Below are 25,900 nucleotides of genomic sequence, written 5' to 3' on the forward strand. Positions count from 1 at the left end.
ACCCGGCCTGACAGCCGCCGCTGGTGGCCATCTGCCCAAGTCAATGTCAAGGCCGGGGCTCCCCCTGGCGGCTGATATTAGGAAGTGCAAGCCCTCAGTTTTTGCCCCGTCAGATGGCTCTATTTCACAGGCAGGATTCTGAAGCCCAGGGAGGGGGGACCCAGCCTGCGACACTGCCCAGAGCTCCGCACAGGGGCCCCATTTATTGTGCCGCTGTGCCACTCATCAAGAGAGCACACCCCCCAAAATCCCACTCGGCCCTGGTATCTTGGCCCTGGGTTGCTGGTCAGTCTTGGTTATCCCAAGCGCGTGCTCAGTAGCCGGCTGGCTCCCCGCCTTTCCTGGAGTCCGAGGCAGCTGCCCAGCCCCTGGCTGTTCGAGCAATGGCCTGGACCACAGCAATGAAGGTAGAAGTGAACGCGGTTTCGTGGTGCCGGGTTTTCAAGCCTGCAACCACTGCCTAGGGGTGAGAGGAGAGGAGATCACAGGACCTCAGGTGTGGTACGAACCACTCCCGGGTGGTCACAGACCTCTCAGAGCCCGAGGTGCCATTTCCAACCAAGTGACCAGGAAGAGCAAGCTGGGGCACCCGGCCTATGAGGTCCCATTGGAGCAGGTGGCTTGGCCCTCATTGCACAAGGGCTCAGGATGACCCAGGAAGCAGGCGTAAGGACCATGTCACCTGGGCAGAGGATGACAGCCATGGCCCGCTCTGCAATGACTCAGAAGATACAGGCCTGCAGCCCAGAAACCTCTATGGTCCCTCACTGTGACTCAGTTTCCCCTCCTTCCAGCTCACCTCATCAACATCCTTCTCCAGCGTGGTGGTATTAGGCAGAAGCTGGTTGTGCAGCCGGGGCTCCTCCACTGCCCGCTTCATATCATAGCCAAACCAGAGGCTATGGATGATGGTCTGGGGGAGAGAGGTGGTGAGGGGTCAGCACGGCTCAGGGACACGGGCAGGGAGGGCAGCGGGCGGCACGTACCAGCGCAGTGGATGTGGTGATCTGTGTGCCTCCGGAGGCTCCCACCACCATCTGGACCTTGCCATCCTTGCCCACAATGATGGACGGACACATGGACGAGAGCGGCTGCTTCCCTATGGCCCACGGGAGGGGACAGAGATGCCAGTCAGTTGCCTGTTGAGGAAACCAGCTCCCTCCCAGCACAGATCCCCAGCTTGCACCTGGCTCGATGAAGTTGGCCGGGGAAGGGGACACCCCGAACTGGTTGGTGAAGTTGGGAGAGCTGAAGTCATCCATCTCATTGTTGAACAGGATGCCACTGACTTGGGAAATGAGCTTGGAGCCAAAGCTGTGGAGGATCGGGTCAGAGAGCTGTGTCACCCTGGCAGCCCTGCCGGGTCCCTACCCACCTCCCCCCTGCACAAGCTCAGCCCCTGGGAGGCCCAAGCAAGGCGGGCCCTTGGGGGACATGCAGGTAGCCCCCGGACTGCATCCACGGCCTCACAGCCCCTACTAGAGGTTGATGGTGCTGGTGGCGGACACAGCACTGCCGTCCTCAGAGACCACGGACAAGTGGGCAGTGCCCCCGTCATTAGGTGTGTAGTATTCAGGCTCATAGTAGGAGACCGGGTATGTGGTGTCGTCAGAGATTCGGCCTTGAAGCTGGGCTGCAAAGAACTCGGAGCTCATGTTGTGGATGACCTGCCGAGACCCCAGAGCTGGCCTGAGGGGTGGGGAGGGAGGGCGGGGAGTGGGGCACAGGGTTGTTCGAGCAGGTCTTAGGAAACCCCCAACAGTGGACTGACCCTAACCTGCCTGTACCCTAAGCCTCCTGGGGTCCCCAGGGCCCATAGGGCCTAGTACCTCCCAAGGCCCATTTCCTCCCCTCTCTAGCTTCGGTCTTTGCTGTCAGTCCATCCCTCAAGCCACATTCTTTCCTGCAAGTATTTATGGGCCTCTACTGCATGCCAGGAATGAGGAATTAGCAGAGGACAGACAGGTAGATACCTGCCCACATGGCAAGGGGGAAAATAGCGGGCAGGAAAAGTGCTAGTAATAAGCAGGGTGGAGTTCAGGTAGAGTGGTCAGGAAGGACTTCTTAGAGAAGGCGCCATACGAAAAGAGCCCAGAAGGAAGCCTAAGGGTGAGTGCAAAGGCCCTGAGGCAGGTGCTGCCAGCCTGTGGCTACCAGGCAGAAAGCATGAGATAAGTGAAGAGAAGCTCGAAAACAATGGTCAGGGCCCATTCTGTGGAATCTCATGGGTCCCACAAGGATGCCTCTGGCTTTTGCCCTGAGCCTCGTGGCCCTGGGGCAGAGGAAGGAGCTTACTGGAAAGCTGTTTCACAGGGTTCCTCTGACCAAGTGGGGGATAAGAAGCAGGCTATGGACAGCTATGCAAGAGATGGTGAATTGCCCCATGTGGGGAGGGGGGAAGAATAGAGGATATGCTGAGCACAGTGGTGTGTGTCTATAATCCTGGCACTGTAGGAGACTGAGGCAGGATAATCTCAAGTTCAGGTCCAGCTGGGCAATTTAGCCCCTGTCTCAAAATTTAAAAGAAAACGGGGCTGGGGATTTAGCTCAGCAGCATAAGCGCCTGCCTTGCAAGCAGGCAGTCGTGAGTTTGATCCCTGGTACTGATAAAAAGACAAAAAAAAAAAAAAAATTAAAAGAAAAAGCTGGGCGTGGTGGCTCACGCCTGTAATCCCAGCACTCAGGAGGCTGAGGCAGAAGGATCGCTGTGAATTCGAGACCAGCCTGGGCTACAGAGTGAGCTCAAGTTCAGCCTGAACTGCATAGGAGACCCTGTCTCAAAAAGACAAAACAAAACAAAATAAAAAAATTAAAAGACAAAAAAGGTTTTCTAAAGGCCCTGGGATCAATCACCAGGGAAGTGGCTCCATGGCAGTGTGCTTGTCTAACATGCATGAGGTCCCTGAGTTCCATCAGTAGGACCATCAAATACAAGTTACTAAGCTGGGGCTTAGCTCAGCAGTGGATGCTTGCTTAGCTCGTGGGGTCACCCCCAGCACCACCAGAGTATGCAGGAAGGGAGTGACGTGAGTCTGGCGAGTTCGCTCTAACTGACAGCAGGCCTCTCTCCCCCGAAGGAACTTTTATAGGGGACCACGGAGGGAGGCAAAGAGGAGCACTGTGGGATTGCACCCTGAGGAATGGAAGGAAGGGCCAACCTGGGCCAGATGGGGAGGCTTCTGCCCCTCTGGAGAGAAGACACAGGTCACTGGCAAGGGGCAGGTAGGGGTACAGAATGCCCACTGGGGAACACAGGCTCCTCTGGACTGCTCACGGGTCTGCAAGTCCACGGGGAATGCCAGGGATCCAAGGAGATAAGGAGGGACCTAGGCCCCTGACAAGAAAGGATGCAACAGGGATTCTACTAAAGGCCTGTGTGAACCTGGACATCTGGCCACATAAGTGGGCCAGGTGATGCTGGGCCCAAGAGAGGGATGTGGGAAGCTTTAGTTCCTGGGTGTGACTAGGGAGAAGGCTGCTGTGACCTCTGCCCCTTGGTTCCTTAACCTTAGTACATCCTTCTTAGCAACAGCCCCATTGATCTCTCACCTCAGCACTGACCATACCAGGACCTTCTAAACTGAAGGCCCAGCATATGCAAAGGCCCTGAGGTAGGAGTTGGCCAGAAAGGGGGAGCACTAATTACCAATTATCAAGTCTGCTTCCCCAGCCCTCCCAAATGTAAGCTCCACAAAGCACAGGCTAGGATTTGGGGTAACCAGTGCATCCCAGCACACTATAGACACCCCTATCCCAATCAGAGTTGGTGGCAGAAATGGATTCAGAAAGCACGTGAGCCTAGGGTAGCTCTAGGGACCTCACCCTTGCCCATTGTAAGCCAGCCCTTTACCTTAGTCACATCAACAAACTTGGGGTCCCCAAGCAGGGTCCTCTTGGCATAGGCGAACCGGAAGGCCTCCACGATGCGGTGATACGTCAAGGCCTTCTGCTCAGGTGTGCTCACGCTCGCCGAGGAGAAGTTGTACCCTGCTTGGTCAGAGCCAGATGTTTACAGGCAGGCCCAAAAGGTTAAAGCCTCCCTGAGCCATGCTGCCCCTCTATGAGAAGCAGTAGTTAGCTCAGAAAGGAAGGCAGGGCTGCACACGCCCAGCCAGAGGGCTCCACAGTCTAAGCCCAGACGTCCTTTCTGGACCAGACCCACCCTGACTGACCACTCCTTGTCCTCCAGGCCCTGACCTCTGCCCACCCTGGACATCCCTGCTCACTCACACCACCTCCTGCATGCCCAGGGGGTGCCCTGGGGCAGGGCTGCACTGAGGTTGCTCAGGGACGGAGAGACAAGTGTGCAGAGGCCTGGCTGTAGATGCCGCAGCCGTGGAGTATGGGGAGACTGAGGCAGAGCCACGCGCCCCTCTGCAGGGCCATAGTGGGGCCACTCACCCTTGAGGATGTTCAGGATGAGAACCAGCACAGGCCCACTGAGTGGGGCGCTGGGTGTGTACAGTACCGAGTCCCCAAGGCTGATACTCAGTGGGTGCTCGATCAGCTCAGCACGGTAGTTGTTCAGGTCCTCAGTAGTCATAATGCCCCCTGCAAGGTGACAGCAGCTCGGGTGGACGTGGGGATGGGGCTGCACCACGGTAGGGATCTGGGATGAGTTGGGGGGGCCCTGAGCTGCACCACTGGGCAGAAGGAAGGGGTTGCACCGTAAAGGAGGAACCAGGGTACACTCCTGGGGTCCGGGGTCTGCATGGAGGAGAGTTATGAAGGGCTTCACTGGTGAGGAGAAAGACAGGGCTGCACCCCAGGGGCAAGATGGTTGCACCCCCAGCAGTCGTCACAGGGACACCACGCTGGGAGCCTCACCCTACTGTGGGGCTCAGGCCTCCATCCTCCCCAACAGTGATGGCTGCACCAGCCAGGCTGGCCCGGCTGCCCTCAAGCTGCTTTCTTCCCAGGCCTTGTCCTCTCTCTCTGTGGCCACCAGGCCTTCCCAAGTGGAGAACACCTGCTCCTGTATGTCCTCTGCCTCTTCCCTTGATGAATGGGTGGCTGGAGGGAGACCCTTAATCCTCCAGGAAACTGGCTTCAAACAGTGGTTACGGGCTACTTCCTAGCATCAGTAGTAAAGGTCCACATGCTAATCTAATCGCCCTTCCATTAAACATGGACAAACATAACACAAAAAAGCCCAAAGCTAAGCCCACAGAGCTCCTCCGACTGGGCGTGGGGATCCACACCTGTAGTCCCCGAGCCTGGGAGGTAGAAAGGGGAGGATCGCTGTGAGTTTGGGGCCAGCCTGGACTACATAGTGAGTTCAAGGACAGCATGCACCGCAGAGCGAAACCCCATCTCAAAAATGGACAAACAACAAAAGCCAACTGAACCAAAAGCCCCTCCAAATGCTTCTCTCCCAAGGCCATCCCAGAGAATCAAAACCCCTCTGCATCTCAGCCCAAGCCATTCCACCTATGAGGAACCTCTGTTCGGACCTGAGCTCACCCAGCTTTCCCTACAAGGACTCCTGGGGCCTCAGGCCACACCTGAGTGCTTCCTCAGCCCCAGTTCCTGCCTGGACCTACATTAAGGCACCTTCTCTCCGGACCGCATAGATTCTGCAATTGAACCAGGACTGTGGTCCTATGTGGGCCATCACTGACCCTCCCCTGCCAAGAAGTGTCCAGTGCCCAAGTCGTGGCCTTGCGGTCTGGCTCCTGGCTCCAGATTCTACCATGCAGTACCCCAATCAGGCCCCAGGGCCACCCACTCACCAGCATCCCGGATGTCCTTCACAATCTGGGCTGTGAGACTGCCGTTGTAGAAGGCCTGGGCCCCTTCTCGGGCCAGCGTCTCATACGTGTCGGCCAGCCGTGGCATGGTCACCGTGTCTCCCTCCTTAAGCACCTTCCCGTGCCGGCAGAAAACTTCACTGGGGCAGAGAAATTCACGGAAGGCAGCAGGTGAGGTGGAATCAGCCAGACCACCCCCAAGCACAGCCCCCCTCTATCTGCGTGGCTCCCCTTTGTTCCCAAGAGAGGGAGAGCAAAGGATAGGCAGGGCCTGTCCACAGATGGGTAGCCCTGTCCCTCAGGGCCTGTGTCCCTTGTCCCTCCAGCTACACAGCCTACCACTGTCCACTAAGGGTCCCGAAGTCGCCCACCCAGTGCAGGTTCCTGAAAGCAGAGCTCAGCTCCATCAGCATTCCCAGCCCGGGTGGCAGGGACCCTGGGTGGCAGGCCCACGCCTGCAGACATACCACAGGGCAGGTGACTGCTCAATGACAGTCCGTGTTCTCTCCAGGGCTCCTGCCAAGCCCTTGCCCACAGGAAAGCCCTCACGGGCCAGCTGGATGCTAGGCTGGAAGAGACGATGCCAAGGCAGCCGCCCGTGCCGCTGATGTGCCAGCTCATAGCCGCGGATCTCACCGGGAACTGCCACTGACAGTCCGCCTGCGGACGGAGAGAGGGGGGGCTGGTGGTCCCCAGCAGGGCGGTATCCCAGGCAACTTCCCCGACCCATTAGATACAGAGATTAGTGAGGCTTCCAAGGAAGTGGAGCGCGTATGCGTGCGTGCATACGTGCATACATATGTGTGCGTATACGTGCGTGCGTACATACTTGCATGCATATGTGAGTGTATACGTGCGTGCTTATGAGCATGCATGCGTAGGAGCATACATGCGTGCGTGCAGCTGGAGATCAAACCTAGGGCCTCAAAAATGCTGGGCAAGTGCTCTGCCTCTGAGTTTTACTCCCAGCCCAAGAAAAGATTTTTCAGATCATTTTGACAGGCACAAGACAGGAATCTCGGCAGGAGACAGAAGGGGGAGCTGCTGTCACATGGGTTAGCTTTCGCTGTCCCAGATCAGTGTCCCAGTGTCTATAGTGCTGTGCCAGGAGCCTGGTCTCCGAGTGAGACTAGGCAAAGCCAGACCCTCCTGTCTCTCAGTCTGAGCCACCCCGAGCCACAAGGCCTCTCTGTCCCATGAGATGCCTGAGCTCTAACCAGAATTGTTAAAGATCAGGTCCTGGCCTGCCCCTACGGGGAGCTCAAAACTACACCAACCCCAGGCAAGGACACCTGTCCTCTTTGCTACTGCGAGTCCTAATCTTCTCCTTGCTCTGTCCTCTCTCCAGATCTGTTTCCCCCATCTGATTATACAGGCTCTTAGATTCCAGTGCGGGCTGCCAGGAGCCCTTGATTTCCCTGGACACAGACCCCTGGGCCTGCCTGCCCACGGAGCCCCTCTGCCCACCGAGGTACTACATGCAAAGCTAGACACTGATGGCTTTGCCCAGAGAGGTACAGCTAGGGCCCCTGCCCCCTCCTAGGGTCCCTCCTGCTCTTACCACTGAGGTGCTGGGGCCCATTTTGGTTATTCCAAGGTTTGACCACTGCAGCTCGAGAACTACATATCCCACCCTGAAGTGAGGCGTGTTTCCGAGAGCCAGGTTATTATGATCCTATAACTTGCCCAGCTGGGAAGAACTGATCTTTTTTTTTGCAGGGAGGGGAGAGGTTTTGAGACAAGCTCTTGTTTTGCAGTTCAGACTGGCCTCCAACTCACTACGTAGCCTGAACTCTTGGTGTTCCTCTTGCCTCAGCCCCCCAAAGGCCGGGATTGCAGGCATACAGCACCATGCTTACCTAAAGGTCTGTCATTTAACACACTGTTCCCCCACCAAAAAAAGAATGCCTCAACCTATCGTCACACTCCGTCTAACTGGGTTCATTCTTTCATCCTGAGCCACCCTGCACTCGGCCCACTTGGATCCTCTCTTCTCTGCCTGCTCCTCTGTCCCCCAGCCCCTCCTGTTTCTCTTGGTGGTCTCCCCCTGCTCTAGGAACCAGCTTCCAGGATCCCCCGACACTTCTGAAGGTGGTAGCCATTGCTGATTCCCAAGATATTGTTTTAAAGGCCTGTATCATTCTCATTGCTTGGTTTGGTTTGGTTTTATTCTGTTTTGTTTTGATTTTGTTATATCTGATGGCATGGGATTTGAAGATAACAAGATATATTATGGTAGCCACTGTTGATTTCCTATTATCTTGAAGTCCTATATTGCTTTCATCATTTTGTTTTGATTGGTTTTATTCTGTTCTGTTTTGTTTGATTTTGTTATATCTGATGGCATGGGCAGCTATTTTGAAGATAATAAAAAGCATTATGGTAGCCACTGTTGAATTCCTATTACCTTTCTTTGAAGTATTGCATCATTTTCTCTGTTTTGTTTTAATTAGCTTTATTCTGTTTTATTTTGTTTGCTTTTATTCTTTTATTTATTTATTTATTTATTTATTTTGCTTTTATTCTCTTTTTTTAAAAAAGGAGAGGAGCCAGGGATATAGCTCAGCAGTATGGCACCTGCCTGGCAAGCATGAGGTCATGAGTTCAATCCCTGGTACCAAAAATTAATAAATAAAAATAAAAACAAATTAAAAAAATTTTTTAAAAGGATCCCCTTACATTCAAAACAGGCATCTCGACATGACATACCCTAAATAGCACTGCCAAGCCAAGCACTCACTCAAACCATACCTTAACAGCCCTGCCTGTCTTTTCTGGTCACCCTGTTTATTGGGTACCCTCAGAGACCTTGGGGTCCTCCAGGACTCCCCACGCATGCATCCTACCCAAACTGCTAGCAGACTGCCAGCTCTGTCATCTGGGCATTTTTGGTACTAGCCACTGTCCCCCACTCTCTGCTTTCCCTGAAATACTGGGGTGATTGCCTAACAGGTCCCTGCCCAAACACAGCAGCCCAAGGAGTCCTGTTAGCCACAGGGTGCATTCCCTTCCTCCTCTCAGACACTTGGAGGAGAAGGAGAGGGAGGTGTCCACAGTGACCTATGAGGTCCCACCCAGCCAAGGCCCAGGCCATCCTCTGGGGCCCCTGTCTTCCTCCTCCTCCTGGGCCTCTTGTTGGCAGATTCTATGGCTCCCTGCAGGGCTCTGGCCCAGCCCACTCCACCTGGATGGCTCAATCTTCCCCATCATCCCTTAACCCCTCAGGGCTACACCCACCCATCCTCACCCCCAGTCTCTGCTCAGATGTCCCCTCCCTGACCAGCACACTCTCCAAGATCCCCCTCCCTCAGCTCCCTCCCCCCAGCTCTACTGTCCCCACAGCATGTGGTACGCTGGCATCCGAGCAGCCTCCCCTACCAGCTGGGATGCCAGCTGCCCAGGTTATAGAGGTGTTTCTGTTTTTGTTTTATACCCCGGCTTTGGGAGCAGTGCCCAGTGCTGTAAGTAAATCCTAGTTAAGTAAGTAAACTCCAGGGGTCTGCAGGTTGCTAAGTCCTTGAGATTCCAGCATTTGCTAAGTCCGGCTTGGTGTGTAAATACACTATTGTCTCCCTAATGCAAACAACTGAAAGAGTAAATAAGAACCAAAACATACAATAGAGATTGTGAAAGGGGAAGGGACAGAATGTTCTAGAAAGGAAAGACCAACTGCGATAGGGGAAAGGAGAAAAGGGAGAAGGGAAAACACTAGATAGATAACTGTACCACAAATCTCTAGTCACCAAGTAGGACAGTTTGAAAAAAAATTCAGAATTTGGAAAAGATTCCAGATAGGTATTTTTCTCCAAAAATATTCCCTTCAAAAATAATGTTTGATACTCAATACACATTGTTCAAATGAGGTAGCATAAAAAACAGTATCACAGACATGAACTTTTTCCTGTCCAAAGAGTGCTTTTAAATTAAATAGCCCCTACTCCAAAAAAAAAGAGAATAGTTTGTGTTTCATTGTTTGATCGACCATTTTTTTCATGCCTGTATCTTGCAATCTGAACAACTATTTTTTTTAATCGGTACCAGGGATGGAACTCACGACTACCTGCTTGCAAGGCAGGTGCGTAAGCCGCTGAGCTAAATCCCCAGCCCTGAACAACTACTTTTAAGGTTACAGTGCGCAATATTAGTATTAATCTCCTATTATTTTGTTTTGAAATTCTGTATCATTGTTTTTACTTTTTGTTGTTGCTAAAAAGAAAAACTAGTTAAAACACTCCAAAAACAAAACAGATTCCAGCATTTCCATGCAGTGGACACTTTCATCCCTAACTATCTGGAGTTTCTCAGTGAGTATTAAAAAAAAAAATCAAAGATTATGTATGCTGGGGAGGAACACAGAACGGTCACTCAGAAGACACCCAGGATCTCCCCAGAAGTGTCGGACCGGCCACCAGGGTGGTGTCTCCACCTCCCAAACTCTTATTCTGTGACCCATTCTCCCTGCTTTGAGTGGCACTTCTGGGGACCACTGGCTTCCCCTCATCTACCTGAAGAATTCAGGGGAGGGTCTCCTCTCTACTTAAGGTTAGATCAGAAAAGGCAGACTCTGCCCAACTCCCCATGGCAGGCCTGACGAATGAATGAATGAATCAATGAATGAGCAGCCTGCTTGAAACACAGGATTTCCACAGCTGAATTCAATCTCTTCCTTACCATACCCAGCTGTGTGACCTCAACCAGTTTGTATGATTTCTCTGGGCCTCAGCATCACCACCTGTAAAATGGGAATCAATACAGAATCCCCTCCTTATACCCCAGGGCCAGTGACCCCAGGGGCCTGAGCTGTTACAATAACACAGCTGTCCCTTAGCATCTGTGGGGCACTCGTGCCAGGACTCATCCTGGAACCTAATGGACTAAGTCCATGCATACTCAGGTGCTCTCTATAATACGGTACAATATTTAGTTAACCTGTACACATCCTCCCATGTCAGGACGTCCAATCCTGTGTGTCCAACCTGCAGCCTCAGGGCTGAAAACACTTGGTTTCCCTTGGCTTCACTGAGGAGGAATTATATTGAGCCACATATAAAATATATAACATAGTTAATAAGTAACAAAACTTCCTTTAAAAAATATCTTTGTTTTTTGAGACAAAGTCTTGCTATGTAGCTCAGCCTGCCTTCAAACTGGGGGAAGATCCTCCTGCTTCAGCCTCCTAAGTGCTGGCACTACAGACGTGTGCCACCGTGCCTGGCCTAAACACACACACACACACACACACACACACATTTTGCTATTGGAAATCGAATTAAAAATACTTTTAACAGCACACTCAACTCAACCTCAACCTCTGGGTCACAGGTTGGATAATCATCTCTTAATTATTTATCGTACTTAATCTAATGTAAATGAATGGAAACAGCCGCTTATGGAATAAAGACAAGGAAAAACATCCATATATGTTCAGTATGAACATAGTGTTTTTCCACACTGCGGATTAAACTCAAAGTCCTCACACTGAGATGTGTCTTCAGCCCTTTTTAATTTCTGATTTTGAGACAGGGTCTCTCTAAATTGCTAAACTGCCAAGGCTGGGTTTGAACTTATGATCCTTCTGCCTCATCCTCCCAGAATGCTGGGATCACAGCCTGCACACCGTGCCTGGCTCAGGTGCACTCCTGAGCTCTCCTGAGTTCTTGTCACCTGCAGTCGCCCCAGTCTGAGGATGTGGACTGCATGGATACAGTGGGCAGAGGGATTGTCCTTTCTACCTATGACCACAGGGTGGCCTCGGAGGCGCCTGAATAAAAGGAACGAAGACCTGCTCTCTTCTGTGGGCTACAAAGCTTGAGTGGTCACCACGGGAGGATGCTGCAGGCCCCAGAAGGAGTGGAGCACCGGTGGTGTCCCGGTCCAGACAGGGCCATGCTCGTGTGGCCGAGCAGCTTCCCCAGGGCCCACCCTGAGCCTGCAGCCAGGCCCTGAGCCTCCCACGTGCTTACCTTCCTCGGACTGCTGTGAGCTGTTGAACATGCTGGCGTATGCCATCCTGGGCGCTACCTCTCGGGCGTTGATAATCTCGGCTTTCCCTGGAAGCAGCAGCAGGTAGGCAGGCGGAGCAAACCTCCGAGCGGGCCCGGGGGCCACGCGTGCCCACCCTGTCAGACACCCCCTCTGCCACCACCCTCCCCAGGCACTCACCCGTGGCGCTGTCGTAGATGGTGAGGAACAGGCCGCCGCCAATGCCCATGCTGTGAGCATTCATGAGTCCGGTGCACAGCAGGCCTGCGATGGCCGCGTCCACCGCCGAGCCTCCATCCAGCAGCATGTCCCTGCCAGTGGCACATGGGACAATAAGATCCTAAACACCGCAGTCCCCATACATACCCTGCCATCCCCCTACCCACCTCCACCAAGCCACCCTGCCCACAGCACAGGGTGATACAGGAGGAAGCTGTAAGACTTTTTTTTTTTTTTAAACAGGTTCTCACTATGTAACCCAGGCTAGCTTTGAACTGACAGCAATCCTCCTGCCTTAGCCTCCCAAGAACTGAGATTACAGGCATGTGCTGTGCCTGGCTAGGTTTTTTGTTAGTTTATTAAAGATTTAGGGGCTGAGGATTTAGCTCAGTGGCATAAGCGCCTGCCTTGCAAGTGTGTGGTCGTGAGTTCGATCCCTGGTACTGGTATAAAAAAAAAAAAAAGATTTAAATTAAGAGCTGGGGATTTAGCTCAGCAGCGTAAGTAAGTGCCTGCCTGGCAAGCGTGAGGTTGTGAGTTTGATTCCCAGAACAAAAAAAAAAAAAAAAAAAAAAAATTAATAATATATATATATATATACACACATACATACATATGACTGTTTTCTTTTCTAATCAACCAGTATAATAGCATTCAGTTTTTTTAAGCTGGCTTTTTGCTTTTCACTTTGAAATAGAGTCTCACTAAGTTGCCCTAGTTCACCTCAAATTGGAATTCTCCTGCCTCAGCCTCCCAAGTAGCTAGGATTAGAGGAGTATGCCACTTGGGCCCAGTTTAGTTATTTTTTTATTAATGATATTTTCTCTGCTTAAGTCTTTACGTGGAAACTGATCTTTGTATATAATGTGAAATAGAAATGGAAAATAGAATAGCAGGGTTTATCCAGATAGACAGGTACAGGGATAGACAGGGTCATCCAGATAGAACTAAGATAAGGAACCGTCATGGTTGCTGAGAGACCAAGGCCTCACTCTCAGGGGTCACAGCCACTTCTCTCCTGACCCGAGGCTGCAGAAAGGGTCAAGGGAAAAGGCAGCAGCTCAATGCACTGAAGACACCCCTAGTCCAGGCGGCCTGTTTATAGATGGGGAAACTGAGTCCAGAGAGACAAAGGTCTTGCCCAGGTCTACTTGCATGGCTGTCTTCCAGGGCCCGGTCCTGGCACCCACTGTCCCACCCTGCCCCAGATCAGATGGTCCTGCTCACCTGCCAATCTCCGAGCAGCGCTTGGCATCAGCGGCCACAGCGGCCTTGGCGTACACATGGTCGGGCTGCGTGGAGGAGGCGGAGGGTAGCCAGAGGCAGAGACCGATGATGACCAGTATCAGAACCACAGCCAACAGGCCCAGCACCACAAACTGCTTCTTCATGACTCTGCCACACAGCAGAGGGTAGGAGTGGGATCAGGTCCAGTCCTGGACACTCCCACGCTCCCTTCCCCACAGGGCACAGTCTAAAGTCGAGGCTCAAGAATAGCCTGTGACTCCTTCCGGCCTCCTAGAACATGTGCAGGCATTCAGGCCCCAGACCTTTGACCGGGACATTCATTCTTCCAGGAGCTGCAGGGCCAGCTCTGCGCTCCCAAATTCTCTCTGTTAGCTCAACCCCTAAGGACCTCACGGCCACCAGGGACCCCTTCCTGGGAGCCCTTTCAGACTTCACATGTCCTGTCTATCTCCTTACAGCAACCAAGTCTGGCCTATTCCTTCTTTGTTCCCTGTCCTAGCCCAGAGCCTGGCATGCTCCATGGCTCCCTCCACAGCAGCAGCAGGGGCTTAGCATCCGATGTGCCTTTAGGTCACCTCCTGAACTCTGCAACCAGCTACCACAGGGCCAGAACTTACCGTCCAGCAGCGGGTGGGAGTCCCAGCCTTGTCTAGGAAGGTGGCTCTGAAAGAGCTTGGCTGAAGACAGCTGCAGAAATAACTGGGGTCTCCCTCGTGCTCTGTAGGACCCTGTGGCCACAGAATCTTCTCTAAACACTCCTCAACCGGGCAGCTCCCACGTTCTCCTGAAATCACGAGGGTGGACCTGAAGCAGGCCCAGCCCTTTCCGGGGGGATCGATGTGACCTCCCTTCACCTCTGGCTGGGTTTTCTGCCTCCAGTTGAACTCTGGAGTCAAAGAGGCTATCAGCAGCACATAAGTCTGCATGAATTCTCCCAGCGTTTCGCCAAGGCACAGGCCAGAGAGTCTGCAGAGCGCAGATGTTACAGGGTATTTCTGCACAAGCCTGGGGTCTCATGTGACAAAGGAGGCCAAGAGGCCAGAGCTAGCCTGCCCCCTTCCCTGAGTCTGGACCTGCTATGGGGCTTTGGCAAATCATTTCTCTGTCCAGTCCTGGGCTGCAGTGAATGAAGTGGGTTAGAAGGTGCAGAGAGCTGAGTAATTGAGAGCTACCATTCCTAGCATAGCTATAGTAAAGGGACGTCCCGGGGACGCCTGCACGGCACGCCTGACTCTCTTTTTCCCTGTAGATTTTCTCTCAGGATACCTGGGGGACAGCAGCAGCCTCAGAGTCCCCATGGCTGTGGCATCAAGTGAGGGATCTGACCACAACAGGGAAAGGTGGGTGTGGTGGCTGAGGCAGGGGTTCTCCTCTCCCAGATGCTATCCCTCCAAAAGGCAGCAGCCACCAGTGAGCCCTTCCAGGGAGCCCCAGGTTTCTGGTTTTCTCTGTCTCTGTTCAGAGCAACTGGTCTCAGGGGCAGACACAGCATCCCAGAGAAGATCTAGGAGAGGAGTCCTTGTTCCCCTCCCCCCACTCACGAGAGCATTCTCGAAGCCAGAGTGGAGGGCGTGGAGTGACACATAGCATGATAGTATTGGCCCCTCATCTTCTATGGGGAACTACAGAGATCTCCAGTCCTAGATGCAGAAGGCGACACTGAGCCCCAAAGCAGAGAGGCCTGGCAAGTGATGACACAGCAAACCACTAAGCTATGTCCCCCATAGGGTACAAAGCAGCCCTCTTTTCCATGCTGGCCACCAGAGTCTGAATCCAGACATGATTCCAGCCTGAACGTCTCTCACACCATCTTATGCTCTCCTGCCAGCTCAGACCCCAAAACGCAGCCAGAGGGCTTTGTCTGTCCAAAGTGCCAACCAAGCCCTGCTCTCCCTTCCTCCCTGCCCCAAACATGGCCCACAGCCTTCACCACGCCTGACAGCCCTTTGGGAACACAGACTCCCTGGGTCTTTCTGGGGGTCAGGGTCAAGAGTTCCTCATCAAAAAGTCACTCTGGGAATCCAAGGGGCCACAGTGACCTGTAGCAACCACTGAGACACAGAACATTCCCATCACAAGCGGTGGGGCAGGGCCTGAACTTGGTCAGCACCTCCTCCCTGCTCCACTCTTCGCATCTCTGGCCTCATTTCTCCCAGGACTGGGGCTGTGAGCTGAGGCTCGCCTCAAGGCCACATATTCCTGCTTCCGCGTCCATCTGTCCTCCCCAAGGCCCAAGTGAGGGCACCCAGCAAGGCTCAGACTCCCAGGGAAGATAGGGAGGGGCAGCACTGAGTGTCCCAGGACACTGTGACAGGGAGGCTTGGCCTAGCCTCCCACAAGCAGATGTCCTCATCCCAGCGGAAGACACCCTGCTGGGGATTGGGCTTCCATTTCCCATCCCTCCACCCCTAAGTCTTGTCAGACTCCCTAAAAAAATGTCTAAGACCAGAGCCTGGCTCTCACTCAAACTAGTGTTAAAGGGGAAACCGAGGCCAAATAGTAGATCAGTGGCAGTGCTGGGCCTCAACCCAGAGCCCTCCCGCCTTATAAACCTGGTGGGTTTACCTGAGGCCCAGGAGAGAGACCCCTTCTTCCTCAGAAAATAGCTCCTGCCTGGGGCACCAGCCGGGGAGGAAGATTTTCTGCCTGGGAAAGTTCTGGCCACAGATGGCCCCCCTGCAGCTCCCGACTCCATGTAGCTGGAGCCACGCCTGTGGCCCCTACAGAAACGTCCTCAGCTACACGCTCCCCCCCAACACTCCCCCCCCCCCAACCTCCAAGGTGCACAGGCAGGAAAGGGGCAGAAGGAGTCCAGGATTCATGTGCTTACCTAGTCCTAGGGGCTAAGAGGTCAGCTAGGGGACACGCAGCATCCCTGTGGACAGCTAGAGGTATCTGAGTAGGGTGTAGAACAGACAGTTCTCTGCCAGAGGTCCAGACAGCTGGGAGGATGGTTAGAGGGGGACGTCACAGGAGGAAGGAGGCGCAGTGACTGGGGTTATCACCGGTGATTAAAGTTCATCAGCCCGAGGAGGGCCTTGGGCAAGAGATGGGAGGTGCTGCGAGCCTGGGAAAAGTTCCCTTGTTTCAGACTCTGGTCCCTTAAGGAGCAGTGTCCACCAATGGGTCCCTCCAGGAGCTTCAGAGGCGGCCCCTGCTGGCTCAGAGCATCTAAACTCAGGGGCTGACATGGTGCACCACAGATGGCTCCCAGGGCAGTGGAGTAGGAGTGTCTTCTGCATCAGACAAGAGCCTGGACCTCAAAGGCTCACCATACGGTGCTACCAGACATCAAAGGTGCGTCCTTGAAACACGCACGGCCTGGAGGACCCAGCGATCAGACTAGTTCGACTGTTAATCCAGGGACATTTGTACTCCAAGCCTGAAGAGCTACCTGAACAGCCTAGAAAGGTAGGGCCCCAGAGAAGGCCAGAGCTGTTCCAAGGTCACACAGCCCAAGGCTGCGGCCCAGTACCTGCCCCAGGTTGCTGCATGCCCTTAACCAGCCAACCAAGAGAAGCAGCTGTGGACTCTGCCCAATGGGACCTGGACAATACTCTCCATTCCCTCTTGATGCTCATCTGCCAAGCTCACCATCTTTCTGGGCCATGCTCCCTCCCTGCCTCCCTGGCAGCTGTGTACAGAAGTGAATGTGCATGGCTCGCTCACCCAGAGATGCTGACTCTGCTGTCAGCATCATCCTCTCCCAGCACACACGTGCACACACTGTCACACTGTCATGTACACATACCCCAGAGTGAATCTAGGCTGGGCAGAGCCAGTTCCCAGGACACAGCCAACAGGAAGCTGCGGACAACACAATCAACTTGAAGTTTCTCTGCAAATCCTCCAGCCCAGCTCAGAGGCTGTGTCACCACTATCCCCGAGCTACAGGAGTAAACATGGGCACAGACCCAACCCATTCACAGACAGGGAACCAAAGCTTATGCAGACGTGATTTCCCAAGGTCTCCTGACCCTGCAAGACACCCATAGGTGAGCCTGAGGCCCCCCTAGCCCAGCAGCACTGTGCATGGAATCATGACTCTGCCCCAGACCTTTGCTGTTTCCCTAACTCTGAAGCTGGAACCTACCTCCCTCTCTGCCCAATCAGGTAGCACATAGTTGAGAATTAGGAGAAACAAAAAATTATCACCACCTGGAGGAAATCTGTTGCAAGCTACATGTGGTTAGGGCGACCTCAGGGTGATGAGACCCTTGGAGCTGAGTGAAGAGCGGTTGCAAAACGGGCCTCACCCCCAGCCACAGCCAGAGCCCAGAGAGGCCGGCATGCCTGGGGCCCAGCCCCATCACAGCTCCACTACAACTCCAGAGCTGACCCCCACCCTATGTCATGGGGTTTACTGTTTTTCCTTACTGTACCCCTCCCTGTTAATTCTAAATCCACTTCCGGAGCCTCGGCTCCCTTTCAAGGTTTAGGTGTCTGTGTTCCAGCCCAAACACTCCTCCACAGCCCCAGTGGAGCAAGTCACAAATCCTCGGCAAGGTGTGTTGATCCCACTCATCAGACAAGAAACCCAATCCCAGATGAGACAGCAAACCTAGGGCTCTGCCTGTCTGTGCAGTCCCAGAGAGACCCGTCCACAGCAGCATGGGCCCCTCACCTTGAAGCAGCTCCCTACCACGGCACAGCTGTGTAAACCAAGGCTCCCACAGGATCTCCTCTAGAGCACAGCCAGCAGGGCAGAACTGAGGGATAGAACCCAGGCCTCCACACGCTCTGCTCTGCTCCCTCCCAGAAGGGCCCAAGCCCGCACAGTGCTATCCAGCTGCTCAGAGAGGGTGAACAGTGCTCCAGGGTCGCACAGCCAGACAGATGCCGAGCTCACCTGACTCCAAGGCCCACACCAGCACAGAGCTAAATTCTCAACCCCAGTGTGACCCAGCTCCTCCCTTCCCTCCCCCTGCCGGCTTAGGGTGGGAGGAGGCGTTAAAGCTGTACTACTCTTCCAGGTGGGAAGAAGCCTGAACTCTGGGCCTATCCTGGGGCCTGTGACCTGGAACAGCTGCAGGTCCCTTAGAACCATGTAAAGTCCCAAAACCCTTAATGAGAAACCCGAGCCCAGGACACCTCGAAGCTGGATGAGGCAGGGTTGGCCAAGAGTCCCCTGGGAGAGGCAGTATCCCGCCCCCCCCCCACCACTTCAGATGCCCAAATAGGGGTCACATAGAGCTGAGGTACAGCCAGGTGCCCATGCCATGGGGGTCAGGGACACAAGCAACTGGGGCTCCCACAAAAGTCTAAGGAACCTGGTTTTCTTCCTCAACTCTGGCTTAGGGATGCGTCTCCAAACATGCCCTTTCCCCCACTTTCTAGGGTACAGGTAGGGAATGTAGGGGCTGCCACTCCTATGATCCTGGTCCCCTGAACTGAAAGGAGTCACATGGCCCAGAGGAGACTTTGCTAATCCCTCACTTCCGCCAGGGTTAGGGCAGTCATTGCTGACAGTGGAGGTGGGGGAGGGGGCCCATCCACGCCTTGCGGCTGTGGCCCACTGAATGTGGGAGCCACACCTTACCACACAGCTGGCAAACCTCTAGGCCCTCACCTCAAGGTCCACACAGGGGCTGAGGATACCATTAGCAAAGCACAGCGCTGGCTTAAGCTCATTCCTGTATTCACTCATTTCCCACTTTGACCCTGACCCTTCCAGAGGCCTCTCCCTAGGAGCCCGCTTCCTGGGGGAGGTAAGATAGAGTTCCCAGTGAGGAGGAGAAGCCGGGGCTTTGAGGGAGGTGCAGACACTACAAGGAGAGGGCTGGAAATCCAGTCAGAATGGAGGTGGCTTTAGAGGAGGACACACCAGGCTCAGGGAAGGAGACACCTGAGCCTGCGGGCAGGGAACTAGGACCTCTAGACCTCTGGGGCCCTTTCTGATCCCTGAGGTGTCAAGACTGGAAAAGGAAGTGGCAGAGCCTAGACTCTGAAGTTCATTTTAGCCTGGACTTTGAGAACTTTGGGAGGCTGGTGAATATGTCACCTTGCTGGGTAACCTATTAACCCTGGCTCACTCATTAAGACCCTGGCGGGTGCCCATTAGCTCTTTAGCCAGTTCCAGAGCTGGCACTAGGGCAGGGACCATGGGAAGAGGGAATGTTGATGGAGTAGTTCGGTGGGGGCTGGCTGAGCTGCGGGTTCTCTGGGCCCTAGCTCCTGGAGATTTCCTGCATCGGGCTGGCCCAATAGGGGGTGCTTCATGCCACCATCCTAATGCCTTAGGAAATCATCCCTTTGGGGCTGGCACCAGCAGCCCATAACACCTGGACAGGGCCAGATAGGAGGCTCAAGGGGCCATCTAGCGTGAGGTTTAGGATCCAACCTAGCTTTCCTGCAGAGAAATGGGCTTGCAGTAGCCTCCAAGGTCCTTTCTACTCTGACAGGTTCAGGGCTACTGCTGTATTTGAGAAAAAAGACTCCGGTAAGGGAAGAAGTGTGCTCTCAACACAGAAACCAAAGGCTGGGGAGGAGAGGACCCACCCAAAACCACTCAGGAGGATGAAAACCCCCAAGATGGGGGGAGCATGCAAACCACTTCCTGGAACTGTCATCTCTCTGGCTGCAGTGGGAAGCTGACTGCACGTGGGGATCAGGAAGAATCAGGAAGTCTAGAGTCTCCTGGGCCACTCAAAGGTCAAAACAGAGCCCTGACACTAAACTGCAGCCTCACTATGAGTAAGTAAAATGAGTGTGTCCCATCCTCTGGGGCAGAGTCTCAGCGCCCCTTGGGAGTCAGGAAACCTGGTATCATCGAGGACATTGTGTCCCCATTTAGTAAACTGGTGGGATGTATTGACTTCAAATGCAAGTGTTATACCTTTTAAAATATTTATATATATATGGAATTGAGCCCAAGGAAGAGCCTCCCAAACCTCTTTTTTTTCTTACATTTTATTTATTTGTTTTGAGACAGGTTCTCTCACTATGTAGTTCAAACTGGCCATGAACTCACTATGTAGTCCAAAGCCCTGCACAGCAATCCTCCTGCCTCAGCCTCCCAAAATCTGGGATTACAGGAATACCCAGCTCTTTTTACATTTTATTTTAAGGCAGTCTCACTAAATTGCCCAGGCTGGCTTTAAACTGGCAATCCTGTTTCAACCTCTCAACTAGCTGGAATTACAAGAGTGCACCACCCCACCCATCCCAAATGTCATAGCCTTTCAATCCCCTTTAGAATCACAGACCTTCAATTGTTTGGTCTGCTCTTCTAGCAGTCCAGAAAAACTTGGACTCCTGCCCACACCGGGAACTCACCATCTCTAAAGACAGTGAGACTGCGGGAGCTTAGCAAAGCTTTCACAGCACTGAGTCTCACTTGGCTTCTTTGTAAATGCTTCCTGAGCAGCGAGTCAGCCTGTTGCCAGAGGGCCTGGCCTCAGACCCCGTTAACTGTCTGAAGCAGAGAACAGAGAAGCAGGGACACCTAGAGCCACACAGACCGAGAGATGGAAGAAAGAGCCTGGCTCATTAAAGGAGCCGCTGTCACCCAGTGGTGAAAGTGAGGCAGGACAGTAGGGCTGGGCAGACTGGCAGGGGAAGTAGGAGCGACCTGAGATTGTAAAATCACAGAACAGGTCCCAAAGCCCTGCACACGGACTTCTCTGGGGCACTTGGGCAGTGTCGGAAAGGAAGCCTAGACCTGATGTCAGGCGTGGAAGATACACAAATCACAGCCACTTGAACACTACGCTGCGGTATCTTTTCACAGTGTTCTGCTCTTATTCTGCAGGAGATATTTCTTTTCCTACTTTTACTTGGCCAAACGCACTCTGCAGAGCCTGGTTCTTTTCTGTCTTTTTTTTTTTTTTAAAGACAGGGTCTGACTATGTAGCTCAGGCTAGCTTTGGACTCACTATGTACCCCAGGTTGGCCTCAAATTCATGGTGAGCTTTCGGCTTCAACCTCCTAAGTGCTGTGATTACAGGCATGTGACACCATGCATGGCTTCTTTTCCTACTTTTAATAAATGTAAAAATCTCACTATCTTTTGTGCTTGTTTTCCTTTGCTCAGGACAGAAAGAACCTAGAAAGTACCAGTACAGCAGACTCCAACATCCCCAGACCTGGTATCAGTAGAAAGCTAAGTATTGACCAACCACTACAGCATGGGCAGAGCTCCTGTGCCCCCAGTACCTGGCTGACAGCCCCTGGCTCTGTTCCTAGCATTCCCTACTGCAGCACTTACCTTTAACATGAGGACAGAGATAGGAGCTCAGCCTATTGTATGGGCCTCCAGAATTGTCAGCTGGTTAATGCCCAGGAGCGTCTGGTTGCAGAGCTGGCCTGGTACCTAGTAGGCCAAGTCAACGCCCCAACTTAGAGGCAGGATGGCAGCGGAATGAGTGGGTCTTAGTGTCTCTATGTTCAAACATGACTCAGCCGGCCACTGATCCTGCACCAGGATCTGAGCAGCCCTCCCTTTCCTGGCCACAGTTTCCTATCCAGAAATCAGGGCTACCCTGGGAGAGTCGTTGGATAGATCCTCTGGGATGGTTGTGCACAGACTGAGGCACCCACTACCAAAGCCTCACAGAGATGGCCTGGCTCCGACACCTGTGTCTGTAGCCACCTCTGTCCCTGCCTGCTGAACAGCTCAGAGCGGAGGCCTCGAGTGTCCCCCACCCTGGCCATTCTGTCCTCCTGCCCACAGAACCCTCTCCAGGTGGCATTTATCACATCACCTGGTAATTATCTATGGCGTCTGCGAGCTCCAGGGAGTGGAAGGAGAAAGGCCGAGTCTTGTCTGTGTCCAGCCACCATCCCATCACATGGCCTGGTCTCCAGGAGAGCCAACCCAGCCGTCTCATGGCCTTCTTGGTCCCACCCCAAGCCCACCTGTCTAACCACAATAACCTATGACTTCACTGATGCGGCAGCTACCCAACACTTTCCATGCACACCCTGATTAGCTCACCCAGGCTTCCAGAGCTACAGGGAGCTCTGTCTGTCGCGGTGTCTCCTCTACTTCCCGGGCCTCCTCGGCTCTGAGCTGTTGTAACAGTGAGTCTGCTGAGCCCAGTGGCTGAGGTTTCAGATACCCAGGTCGACATGCCCAAACCTGAGCTAAGCAACTGCCCTCCCCGGGCCTCCCTGGCCATACAAGCCAGAGTCCAGCCCCACACAGCACTCCCAAAGCTTCACTCATCCTTTCCAGGTGCTCCAGCCTGTATAGCCCCTCTCAGTCGTGTTTGCTCTCCCAGGCCCCACCACCACCCCACCCCTATCCCTTGGTTGACTCCTAGTCATAAGTTGCAACCTTGCCGTTGTTTACCTAATGCAGCACAAGTGCTCGGCATGCAAATCTGAGCAAATTCCTCCCCAACTAAAAACCCCTTCAAAGGCCTGCTTTGCCCTGGAGAGAAATTCTTGCCTTGCTGATGCCTGTCCATTCCTCTGCACTCAGTGCCCTCTCCAGGAATTTTGCAGGCTGCTAATATGGTGGGAAGCACTCTTCCCTTCTCTATCCTCTTGCCCCACTCCATAAGCTAGTTTTACTGCCACCTTGTGTCTGCCTTAGTCTCCAGAGTACTGTAGGTGCCCACGAATCATCTCAGAAAGGACAGATGCTGGCCATGGGCTAGGTGGAAAGATTCAGCATAAAACCACAGAAGAGGGGCTGGAGGCATAGCACAGTGGCAGATGGCTTCCCCAGCATGCACAAGGCCCTGGATTCAAACCCTAACACCACAGCGGGGAAGAAAAAAGCCATGAAATATTTGCTAGCAAAACGTGCAGTGCTGCAGAGTATTCTATGGCACTTATGCCAGATAGGCATTTTATTTTGCTGATTTTACAGACGAGGAAACTGAGGTTTGCCTCAGTTGGTGGTAGTAGGTTGAACAATATCCTCTCCCACCTCAAGTTCATGTTTACTTGGAAGCCCAGAATCTGACCTGTTTTAGAAAGAGTCTTTGTAGGGCTGGGGATTTAGCTCAGCGGCATAAGCGCCTGCCTTGCAAGCAGGCAGTCGTGAGTTCAGTCCCTGGTACTGATAAAAAGGAAAAAGACAAAAAAAAAAAAAAAGAGTCTTTGTAGAAGTAATTAAATAAGATAAGGTATAAGATTAGGGTACGCCCTTAATGGAGTAACAAGTGTCCTTAGAAGAAGCCATGGTAAGAGACACAGGGAAAAGAAGGACCCGTAACAGGAGACAGAGCTCAGAGTGTGTGTGCTAAGGAAGCTAAGCATTCCCTGGAGCCACCAGGAACCGGAAGAGGCCACGAAGGGTCCTCCCCAGAGCCCCAGGCAGTATGGGCCTGCCTATTTCTTCATTTCTGGCTTCTGAAATAGTGAACTATTGTTTTAAACCATTGTCTTTGTGTAATTTGTTAGAGCAGCCAGAGAAAACTAATAACGGCTGCCCACCTGTCTATGGTCACACACTCAACAAAGGGTAGTTCCAGCAATTTTGAAGCCATATTTGGGACACTCCCATCCCATGCCTCCAGTCCCAAGGCAATTCCTGATCCTACAGAAGGCTGACAGCCCACGCCTCTAGAGCAAGTTCAAGGGTGAGTTCGGCTCCATTGAGATTCTATCTGGCTCCCAGCTCCTGGTGAAGGTTCCAAAAACATTGTGTGTCTTGTTTGTTATGGCTAGGAAGCTCTGTGTCACTTGGCTACTTCCAAATTGGAGGTAAAAAGAGTTCAAAGGTGGGGTGAGGCCAGTTTCAGTCCAAGCCACTGATCTCCACCCAACCTGCAGCTCACCTAGACTTTGGTTCCCCATCACTCCAACTGGGTCATCCCATGGGTAACTGAGGGCCTAGGATACCCAAGTGTGGCTGTCACCAATACCTCTCGTGGTAGATCCTATACTGGGCCTCCTATACTCCCATCGAAGCCTGGGGTTTGGCTGTATCTATCATATAGGACTTTCCGATCCCCCATGTTCTCATCTCACCAGCTCACTGGACTATCCTGAAGGATCCAGGTCAACACCCCCTGAAACCTCACATCATCCCTAGGGGCAGAGGACAACATCAAAGTGTCCCCCCTGCCCCATGGAGTCTCCACAAACTGCTGTCCAGGCAACTCCAGGGGAGGACCAGTAGCCTTAAATACACATAGAGGTTGGCGGGGTGGAAGGATATTCCACCCCTAAGCGGACGGCTCTCTCCAATTCTCCAGACTAAGCCAGAAACATTCCCCAAGAGCCAGCTCACCCAAGGCACCCCCGGCAGCAGGAAGCCCATCCAGGAATCTGTGCCCAGATACCAGCCTCCCTCCTTTCCTGGAAAAAGGTCCTCCAGGAACCTCTGATCCAGGGACACAGCGGTAGAGCTGGGGCAGTTCTCCACACGCCACAGGACCTTAAGTTCTGGGCATCCCCCTGTGGCACTTGTGCTCAGCCCTCCCTCCCCTCACCTCTCCCTCCCACCTCAGTCTTCTCACACTCAGGGGACAATTTCCAGGCCTGGCTCAGCCTCTGGAATGACACGGTCAGGATCTGGGAACCATCCAGGTCTGGCTCCAGCCCTGTGGCTGCAGGGGAGGAGGAGGGCTTACCTGGCATCCAGCTCTGGACAGGTCCAAGAGGTCCCTGGGGTACTAGGACTGCTGCTTAAAGCTTCGGTCCCGTCACAGTGTCAACTCAGCAACAGCGCCTTGGCCCTGGGGAAGGGCTGACTGGGCAGTCATGCAGGTTTGCCAGGGAGGAAACCTGCTGTGCCAAGGTGGCCCCGGGACAATATTGGCTGCACATGAGAGGAGGGGAGGCTGCTTGGGAGAAGGGGGCACAGGAATTGGCCCAACAGGAGTTGAGATATCAGAGGGTGGTCAAGAGATTATTGCATTCTGTTGTCTTCTTCCTAAGGGACTCACCCACGAGATCACACCACCCCCAATCCCTAGCAGGCAGTGTGTGCCCCAAAGGAAGGATCCTGGCAGTTCAGTCACTATATGCCCTCAGGCAGGTTTCCCATCATGCACACTTGTGCAGGGGGCATCCCAGCCCTGCCTACCAAGGCCATACTCCTTGTCTGTGGGAGGGACTGCTGGGGCTCAGTGCCACAAATGTTCCCCACCCAGGTAATGTGTGGGGCCCAGAACCAGGGTAGGGGGCTGTAGGGAACAGCAGGCCTCCACTAGGGACTGCTGAGGGAGCCCCCATCAAGCTGGGTGGGCCTCTGGAGGAGCAAGAAACCCCTTCTCACACTGATGGCTGTCCTTGCCTTTATTAGGCAAGAAGCCTAGAGCCAAGGGCAGATGCAGCCTGCCCACTGCTAGCCTGTCCAGAGCTGGGCTTCACAGTTAACCTTGGGCCTCTGCAGGCCTGCTCATCGCCCAGGGAAGGGGGTCAGAGAGGACTGGCTCCACCCATCCTGCTCAGGCTGTCTAGCTGAAGCAGGGAGTGGTATTAAATATCCATCAGTGCGGTAGTACAGATGCAGGGTGGTCAGGCCAGATACAAATGTCCACTGCAGGAGGGGTTCCTGAAAGCAGGTGCTGGCATTGAATGGTGTTGGCAAAAGGCACCCCGACCCCGCCTGCAAACGGTCAAAGCGACTATTTCCCTAGTCAGCACTGGAGCCAGAGAATAGAGTGGTGCCAGACGCCACCTAGTCCTGACCGGGCTCAGTGACTCCCCTGGCGGCTCTCGGGAAGAACTCTAGCGCCAGGTCTGACGCAGGCGTGCCCTCCCCTGCTACACCGAGGACCCCCACCCCCACGCCTTCGCCC

At 53.6% G+C, this 25,900-nt stretch overlaps 1 protein-coding gene across 1 annotated transcript; it reads right to left on the reverse strand.

Moving 5' to 3' along the window:
- Positions 1-97: 97 nt before the first annotated feature.
- Positions 98-25,811, reverse strand: Ggt1 (gamma-glutamyltransferase 1). The gene is made up of 14 exons (XM_063225866.1): positions 24,728-25,811; positions 13,817-13,983; positions 13,179-13,346; positions 11,913-12,043; positions 11,714-11,800; positions 6,218-6,410; positions 5,733-5,890; positions 4,402-4,551; positions 3,851-3,987; positions 1,480-1,667; positions 1,187-1,314; positions 987-1,099; positions 800-913; positions 98-460 (listed from the first exon to the last, which is right to left on the reverse strand). The coding sequence occupies exons 3-14, from the start codon at positions 13,340-13,342 to the stop codon at positions 314-316; spliced, it is 1,710 nt and encodes a 569-aa protein (XP_063081936.1). The 5' UTR covers positions 13,343-13,346; positions 13,817-13,983; positions 24,728-25,811; the 3' UTR covers positions 98-313.
- Positions 25,812-25,900: the final 89 nt, after the last annotated feature.

The sequence above is a fragment of the Cavia porcellus genome, unplaced genomic scaffold (genome assembly GCF_034190915.1).
Source record: "Cavia porcellus strain 051 isolate PalLab524CR breed Dunkin Hartley unplaced genomic scaffold, mCavPor4.1 scaffold_16, whole genome shotgun sequence".
NCBI lineage: Eukaryota > Metazoa > Chordata > Mammalia > Rodentia > Caviidae > Cavia > Cavia porcellus.